The sequence below is a fragment of the Pinus tabuliformis genome, chromosome 8, assembly GCF_031772625.1.
Source record: "Pinus tabuliformis cultivar Carrire ecotype Pingquan chromosome 8, CPIR1, whole genome shotgun sequence".
Taxonomy (NCBI): Eukaryota; Viridiplantae; Streptophyta; class Pinopsida; order Pinales; family Pinaceae; genus Pinus; species Pinus tabuliformis.
In genome coordinates this window covers 405,668,093-405,677,343 of record NC_142294.1, presented here as the reverse complement: position 1 = coordinate 405,677,343, position 9,251 = coordinate 405,668,093, and the positions used below count along the sequence as shown (strand labels likewise).

Genomic DNA, 9,251 nt, shown 5'->3' with positions numbered 1-9,251 from the left:
ACCTATCAAGAATAAGCACTAAAGGGAAATTGCATGTAACATGATGTCCTGCCAAGCAGAGACAAACAGATTGAGCTCAACCTGAGAATGCTTCATAATGGAGAAGGCTATGGTGCTTCAACATTTGTTGTTAGTTTGAAATCTTGGTCTTTTACCAATTTGTTTGAGTGGAGAATTCAATATTAGATTGATGACAGGATTAGAACTATTGATAAGAAAATATTCCCTTTATTGGGAGTATTAGAAGGATACAATTCTTATAATTATGACAGCATTTGGTATGCATATAATGCAATGTATATTACCATATTCTACATTCTATGTCCACAGATCATATTCTCATTTATTCTGAGATCATGTGTAATATCTTTCCCTATATCAAGGTTTATTGGATCCCAGATATGGAAAGTTTCTGAATTTCATGCTTAACATAATGCAGAATCTCTGATTGAAATGTTTCCTACCCAATTCTTATGCCTTCAGAGTGCATTATTTTAACATCAACGGAATTGAATAGTTTCAGTTTCCCAATCATTTTCACCATCAATATAGGGCATTGTTGTGAGACGAAAATCCTTGAGGAAGTGATTGTGATTTTTTTCAAATGCTGTAGATCCCACTTGAATAAATTGGTTCAGATTGCTGAATGCATAACATGATCCAGTTGCAAATCCAGTACAGTAACAGAATGTGGGGGCAGAGAAATGTTCATATCAGTGCCGCTATTTACAAGTTCTGTTGCTCTAGGCGCGATCTGCATTATCTCCCATATGCAAATTCTTTAGAATGTGCAAAGATTCAATACAGCAATGCTTAAAAGGAAAATAGCACACTTAATATATAAAAGTGCTCACCAAAAAAGTGTGGGCATAAGAAAATAAATCGTTATACCTTTTGTGGCATGTCAAAAGAATTTTCATCCATCAAATTATCAGATGTCAGAATGGTTTTTTTTGAACCTGAAGAGCGTATGCTTCCAACAGGTAAGCCACTTATCGTAATGTCAAGTGTCAGCAGAGAGCTGCCAAAATTTACAGCCTACAATAAAGATTCAAAATGATCAGATATATACAGCTACTAGTCTTGCAAAATAAGTGTTTAGTAAAAATGTTCCTTATGAAATACCAAAAGAACGACAACACCATTGATCTAATCCCTATTTTAAAGTCACAATTTTGTAAGAGTTTGAGCAGGTAGCATAAGTGATTTTCGAAACAATAGTTGGAAAAAGGGTGATCCCAGACAGATTGGGAACCTCAAAAGGGCCACATATGGGCAGCAATTATCAAAAAAATGCTATTCATTTTTAAGTGAGCAAGAAAAGGCTTTTCTCTTCCTCCTCAAATTTAAGGAAAATCCAATCATTGAGAAAGCAAATAAAGGAGCCCATCTTGCATCAGTTTCTGTGTGTAGGGATAGAAAAAACATAAGGGCGATGCAAGGCAAGAGGAATATGATAATTGTTGAGGACAGTAGATAGGCACTAGCTCACTGAATAACTAATTGACAGGGCATTTACTACTTTCAGCACTTTTGCAACTATAACTAACAATATGAAATTTCAGCCCAAAGGTTGATATGGAAGATCCTAATTTATGAATGGATATAAGACCATCTTATCAATCATAATACACCAATAAAACTAACCACGCAGCTAAGACATTCCAGGAAAACTCACTTGTGGATGCATTCTAGAGTATTTAGAAAAGGAAAAGTACAAAAGAACTCAATTTGGGGATTCCAAAGATAATAAGTTCAGAAATGTCAGCTATAACATTCGTCAATTCCGACCAGAAGGCTACACATTTTACAATAACCATGGGACGCAATGGAAAAGATGGTATATCATTCTCAAGAGATAACATTAAGCAATTTAAGAATGAAAATTAATATTAATTGGAAGTGAAACACAGGACAGAAGTCACATACCACTCGACATATTGCTGACAGTAAAATGTTTAAATTAGCTCTACACAGATTTACGGTATAAACTGAGAAAAGGAATAGCATTCCATATGGTAGGTCTAAGGTACAAGAACAGCATCTGTCTGCCCTTTATCGAAATTAGTGATAAATTAGAAAAATTCAAATTCTACTCACTTGCCTTAAGCAAGATTCACTGTTTAGGCATTGAGGCATTGATATTGAAAAATGGAAACCCTTGTAAGCCTTTGATTTTAAAGAAGAGTCCTGATGATGAAATCGAATCTCAATTTGTTACCAAATAATTGCCTTTTCCTCTCTCATAGATACACAAATGTTCCCATTTGTGGCTAGTAGATGAGATGAGGTTCATCTCTTCTTTGTTTACAAATCCTCCCCCACAAAATATGCAAATTAAAAGAGAACTGGAAGCAAGAGAACAGGGACAAGCATAAAATCAAGCAAAGCATGCTCAAACACCCAGTACACATAAACTGAAAAGATCTAGTTTGAAATCGCATATGAACCATAAAGTTTTAAAATTTAATATTGTTATCAGTATCTATTTAAGTGAAAGCGAAGAACAGTTGTGACCTTCACTCTGATGTAATCTTCTCCATCCTCTAAGCTACTCCACCTTATTGCAGAAGCAACCAAAGCAGATGTAGCATTTTCTTGTATTGTAATAGGAAGAAGTACAGCACCACTTGATTCCCTGAAGAATTGTTGCACCCAGTAGCTCGGAGTCCCATATTGCTGCCATGAATCAAATACAATAGCATCTGGGTTCCATCTGTGATCATGTTCATCCTTAGAATGTAAGCTAATCACAACATGAAGAGATTAATTGAAAGCAGAGAGGACACCTGATTTAATTTTATAATATCAAGAAAACATATAGACAGCATAGATAAATACCTGCGGTTATTAACATTGACAAACAATGGTGCATAGCTTGCCATCTCAACTACATCACTGCTTGGACCAGAGACACAAACACATAGATACTAATCTTGTCAAAACTCTCAAAAATATTATCTTGAGAATCTTTCATCTTTCAAATCCTAATTTTTTCATGAAATGTCAAAATTCCATTTATCCATAGCGTCCATTTTCACATCTACTGCAAGCTTAGACGCATTTTTATGGAAGTTAAATTCTTTGACTATAGAGATATTCCATTATTGCAAACATGTTAGGGAAACAAAAGAAGATCATGTTACACTTCCATTGAGTAATGACAATCCAAAAAGTAAAAAGGATATAACTAAAGTCTAGACATAGCAGTGTTATCAGAACTGGACCAAAACCAATGGAACCGGCTGAACCAATTGGTTCAGGGGTCAAACCAGCCCAGTTCAAGCTTTGGAACTGGAAATGGCCAGTTTGGTACTGAACCGGCCAGTTCCATACAATTTAACCAAAGATGTTCCAAACACAACTAAAAAAAAAACAAACAAACAAAACAAAAAAAAACAAGAATTATTAAATTTTGGGTGGGGCAACCTAATATTCAAGCTTATGGCTCTAGTATTGCTATGCAATTCATGGTAAAAGTGATATTCTCCTTTATCTTTCATTTTCATCTTTTTACTTAAATTTTTAGCATTACCATGAAATGACTCAGGATGTTTGAGAGTGGTTCCGAACTCATTAGATTTCAGATGGAGAAAGTAGAATTTTAGATCTCACTCAAAATCCAGCAGACTTAACTGTTTTTCAAAATTTCGGGATCAGTTGGATTGCAATGTTTCCATTGGATTCTCTCATGTACAAGGATATGAAACTAGTATTTAATCAAGAGCACCAAGCCTTCTATGGTTGTCGAACTCCTCTATCATGACCCTACTAAAAATGTACCCATCACTTAAACAAAATCTTAACTTAACATGCTACGTCTCTTCTATCTTATTTTAATCCTTAGAGAGTGATATTGATGACGAAGATCCCAATATAGGCAATGATTTTGATGATATGTAGGTATTTGTTGTAGCATGATTTTTTTTGGATGCTAGAGGCCATCTAGAGCCTATTTGTTGATGTATTTGCAGTTCAAAGATGGACTGCACTCAATGCTATTTTGGTTTTGTGAACCTTACATGTTATATAAATGAGAACTTTTTCTTGTTTGTGTATAAATGGTTTTGATTCATATGGATGCACATGAATATATATTTTTTCTTTAAAATTTGAATATTTTATGTGTTTTTGGCTGACCGGTTTTTTGGTTTGGCTTTTTTACCAGTTCCAACCGCTTCCTGGTTCAGAGGGTTTTCCAGTTCAATCAACATTTCGGTTCCAATAACATTGAGACATAGTATCTAAAAAGTTAAGATAAAAAGAGCCAACAAATATGTGATTCAGAAAATGAATAATATGTTATTACTTCCTCCTTTTCCACTACTGTTCATATATGTCGTAACCAAATCTCTGAGGAAGTTGAGAAACCAAAAAGGTGTGTTGAAAACTCATGCAGATTTCAACAGAAATTAGTATTAGAACAGAAAATCAGAGAAACCTAAACATACCTGTTTGTTTCTAACCCAATAAGAAAACCAGCTTCCCCTATTGCCGCCAATAAACTACCATGTCCAGCATCTGTACCAGTAACAGCGTATTCACTAACAAATGCCTGCAATGAATGCCAACACAATAAGTCATGATCTTAATTAAGAAATGTATCAATTAGACAAGGGTCCTTTAGACGGGTGCATTTGAAACAACCGGCAAAATACCTTTGGGCCACTTCGTGGTGCATTATCAAATGTATGAACCATAGAAAAGATGTTGCTTGCAGATGTATAAATCTGTTAAGAAAATGGAAATCTCACTTAGATCCTTTTGTCACCTTGAGAAAAAAGACAAATCAATTGTTTCATAAACAAATTTTAAAATGGTAACAAGGCTGGCTATATGGACAAAACTACTGACAGATTGTGCTTACATGGTAATCATACAGGTCTGCAGGATGATCCAGTAGCTTAGAAGATCCATCACAGTTGGAGATAATTTGGATATCAGGATAAGCCAATTTTATTGCATAATAAAATTTAATATAATTTCCTGAGGAATGGATGAAGAAAACCCATTAGAAATAATTCTAAACAGACAGTAAAAATAAATAGCAAGCTTTCTGAGAAAACCCATTGCAGGATATAAAGTAAATGAAAGTAAAACCTAGATATTGCTCTATAATGATTTCAACACCATTTTACATTATAATGTTTCTCATTTAAAATAATTCACTTTCCAATGTCTCCAAAACAAAAGCAGGATGATCCCGTGGCTTAGAAAATCCATCACAGTTGGAAATAATTTGGATATCAGAATAAGGCTCAAGTTTTTATGTTATTTTAATTGCATGATAAAACCTAACATAATCGCTCGAGGAATGAATGTAGGAAACCTGTTGAGAACATCTCAAAAAAATCCTTCAAAAACCTAACATAATCGCCTGAGGAATGAATGTAGGAAACCTGTAGAGAACACCTCAAAAAAATCCTTCAAATTTTCTAATGGAGAGATTACAATGAAATCAGACAAGCATAAAGTTTGCCATATGAAGGAGTGATATCCTCAACAAGGGGCATGCCCCTTTGTTGTTTAGTAGCAGGGGGTATTCCTGCATATGGGAACACAGTAATGGAAAAGGTGATAGCCGAAATAGGATCGTTCTGGGTGACGCACCCATATCCACAATATATTTAACATAGCTTTGCATTTAAAGGGGTGGATTTGGGGGACAGTGTGACCACTTGAGTGAGAAAAGCATCCTGTAATGATTATGATAGAAAGAGGACCAGGCTTCATGTTACAACTAAAAAAGCATTGCAAAAACAACAATTGGACGCAGACTCATAAAGCACAGGATACTGTTATTGGAGGCTTCACACTCCTTAGGGCCTTCCTGAGTTCATCAGGAGCACAATTAAGAATAAGTGGTGTTATACTCCAAATTTTGGCTGTTAGCTAAATAAATGGTCATGTGATGGGTATTTAATATTTCATGTTTGTTATTTAAATAATAGGCGCTCACTAGTTAAGGCACCATTGGTTATGTTTATTTTATAAAGCAAAAGTTTTTGGTGTGTTTTGTAATAAGGAAGCTGCCAAAGTTTTCTATCAATAAATTAAAGCATATGATAGCCAAAAAGGAATAACAAGATAACGAGAACATAGGTGTGACAAGTGGTAAAAAGTAGTGAGTGCTCACGTCAAAACTTCTCTATCTATGGCCTTTAGAAAGAAGGAAAGGGATTCATTATCAATTCTCCATTACTCTATTCTTTATTCTCTCTCTCATCTTCAGCTTTTCATTCCATGGTTGTTGAGAGATTTTCTGTCTCCTCAAAATTTCATGTTCTAAAGCATCCCAAAAGAAAACTTGTTACGAACATGCCAAGACTACTACTTTGAACCAGAAAATATATAGGATCATAGCTCTTGATGTCAAATGTTATGAATCAAGTACATAAAAAAACAGAAGTACACACCATGTACACCAATATGAATATGGAGCACAACTTTGATATGGCCCATTCACCATATTGGAGAAGATTGGAGATGTTGGGGCCTTCGTTTTGAGTTATTGCGGAAAGAAGAGCCAGGGATAGGCGGCGGGGACGACCGTTGGGGTTGTGGAGCTAACAACCGAGGGGGGGAACAAGAACTAGAAGTTAACCAACAATTGCGGGAAGGTGGCGGAGAAGAGCAAGAGCAGCCGAGCAAGGGGAGAGCAAAGGCAGCCAAGGATAAAGTCAATAGAGCAGAAGATAAGCAGAATTGGCAGTCTGAGCGTAGGGCAAAAAATAAAAGGCAGAAGGGAGGGCGAGAAATGGTTGGTTGTTGATCAAACGAGTGAGCCAGCGATCGGGGGAGCCTTCCTGAGTTGCAGAAAGGCGTGAACCGTTCCTCGCCCTATCTATGTCTATTCCTATGGGTTATGTTACTTATGTCCTTGATGATCAGGCTTCGAGCCTCTTGTAATTCCTTATGTATTTCCTTATGTTAAGCTTAATGAAAGAGACAGTTTGGATCAGCAATGTGCTCTTGAGTTCTGTGTTGGTTCTTTAAAATTTTTGAATGTATGTCTATAAGCTGTATGGTTTCATAAGATGATATGAGTAGAATAGTATGGTTGGATTAATGGGGATGATTGATTGTTATGAGTCAATATCATCTGCTTGTTGTGATTCCCATGGTGCTCCATTCTAGCCCATCTAACTTCAATCGCAGCATGCCTCGGGTGAGACTCCTTACCCTCTCCAAGTAAGGTGAAAATGTCGACGTTGCTCTAAACTACAACGGAGCCTTGTTGGTCCCTTCTGCCTAAATCTAGGGTCTCTACCCTGTTGTCATTTTCGTGCCAACAAATGGTTTCGTTGCCGGGAGCTAAAATCAAAAAAGAGTGTTTAGAATATGGTATCAAGGATTTTTAAGGAAATATGAAACTGGTAGGATGACCAAGTGTAGGATGACCAAGTGGATCGGTTTGTATCCCAACAAGCCATACTTCGCAACCGAGTTGTTGCTAAAGTGAATGACGAAATTTTATATTCAGAAGCTGCAAGCGATCAATACGAGATCTTCTAGTGTAAGTTCCCAGAGGAATTGTACAGCTAGTTGCAAAGACTGCAAGTGAAGGGTTGAATGGGAGGATAGATGCTATCTCGTCAAGATTAGATTCCCGCAGATCTCATGGCGCTCCACCGTCTTGACACGGATCTGACGAGAGCAATAGATTTTTGGGTGCAGACTACCCTGGAAGGATACGTGGTTGAGTTCGCAGTAGAAAGATACCAGTCCTTCTCAAAGGCTGATGTTGTGTTCAAAACCAGGCTTAGAGGGAAGCTACTGAAAGAAATACCTCTCTGGATTAAGGTTTTAATGGTGGAAGAAGCCTTGATTCCTTTCTGAGGGTTAAGCATGGCAGCGTAAAACCCTAGTACTGGGGGGAGGACCTAAGGGGAGAAATGCTACTGAGTGGGGGACCAGGATGTTGTTAGAGGGATGGATGCAAAGGATTCAAGGAAGGCTAGGGAAGTAAGTAAGAGTGCGAAGGAGGGCGCAAATAGCAGAGAAGTGGCAAGAAAGAGCCATGCAGGCGATCAGATGGCAACTAGAGGGACTACACCAAGCAAGAGCAGTGTTGAAGAGTCCATAGGAGAGAGACGGAATGGAGGAGAATGTGGTGAGAAGGATAGAGACAGCATGGACGACCGAAAGTCCAAAGGGTGATATGAGCCGTCCCTCCCTAGTTGCGAGGGAGGGGTTGGATGGAGATGGTCATGGTAACCCCGAGGAAGACATGGAGGATGAGATGTGCTTTGTGATGAGAAGACTGTTCGCGGAAGATGTTGCATCCAAAAGAATCGAAGATCTAAACCCCCAAGGCTCAGGTAGCATTCCCCCCGACCTTCCCCTAGTACTCTACAATAACCCTAGTAAATTTGTTGCTAAGTTGCTTAAGGCGATAAGAGTGAATAGTGTGCATGTTAAATATAGGACTAGTACTGCTAATAGTAGTGGAAATAATAGCAATAGTAATCTAGGATTACAAGGATCTCAACAGTCGGGAACCCAAGGCTTTGTGCTTCTAGCACGAACACAGTCCAGTATGGCGGGATCATTTACAAGATATTCAAAATTCTCTGGCAAAGGGAATGAAGACATAGAACAACACTGGTACCTATGTGAGGCTATATGGAGGGCTCGTCAAACGCTTAACAACGTGAAGTTGATAGAGTTCCAGACAACTCTCAGGAAACGAGCCCTACGATGGTTTATAAAGTGGGCGGAGTTACACCAGAACCTCACCATAGATGAGATTAAGAGGAACTTTGTACAAGAGTTCAAACTCCCCCAAAAGGATCAACAAGGGTTGTCGGAGTTGTGGGAGATCAAGCAACGGAAGAGAGAAACTACTTGGGAGCTAATGCAGAGGTTCAAAGATGCAATCGGTAAGCTCAGCTACACTATCGATCCAAATCATCAGAGGGATTGGTTCATCAAGGCACTGCTACCCCTCACCCGGACACCATTGACACAACAAAAGATCGAGACACTACAGGATGCCCTGGAGCAGACGACCTGCATAGAGGCTATGGCGGGATATCCACACGAGTAACAGGGGGAGCCGCATCACATGATCCCTCTATCTTGGGTCTACAACACCAGATTGCTAGATTAACAGAGAAGTTGAAAGATCTACACCCAACCCGTCCTGCGAGACCAAATGTGTGGTGTACCAACTGCCCATTCTGTTGATTTCTGGAATGTGCTCTAAGTCTCAAATTTTGCGAGGCTTAGACACATGTATTCCACCATAC

General features: G+C 38.2%; 1 protein-coding gene across 2 annotated transcripts in view; it reads right to left on the bottom strand.

Annotated features, from left to right (window-relative positions):
- Positions 1–208: 208 nt before the first annotated feature.
- ASD1 (alpha-L-arabinofuranosidase 1) overlaps positions 209–9,251 on the bottom strand; it is a 257,521-nt gene continuing 248,478 nt past the window's right edge. For both annotated transcript variants that reach the window (XM_089372189.1, XM_089372188.1), the window contains 7 exons: positions 4,868–4,986; positions 4,659–4,730; positions 4,452–4,555; positions 2,842–2,898; positions 2,518–2,716; positions 892–1,038; positions 209–754 (listed from right to left, as the gene is read on the bottom strand). In XM_089372189.1, the coding sequence (XP_089228315.1) occupies positions 635–754; positions 892–1,038; positions 2,518–2,716; positions 2,842–2,898; positions 4,452–4,555; positions 4,659–4,730; positions 4,868–4,986 (818 nt within the window). In that variant the 3' untranslated portion in view covers positions 209–634. The remainder of the gene's footprint in view (positions 755–891; positions 1,039–2,517; positions 2,717–2,841; positions 2,899–4,451; positions 4,556–4,658; positions 4,731–4,867; positions 4,987–9,251) is intronic.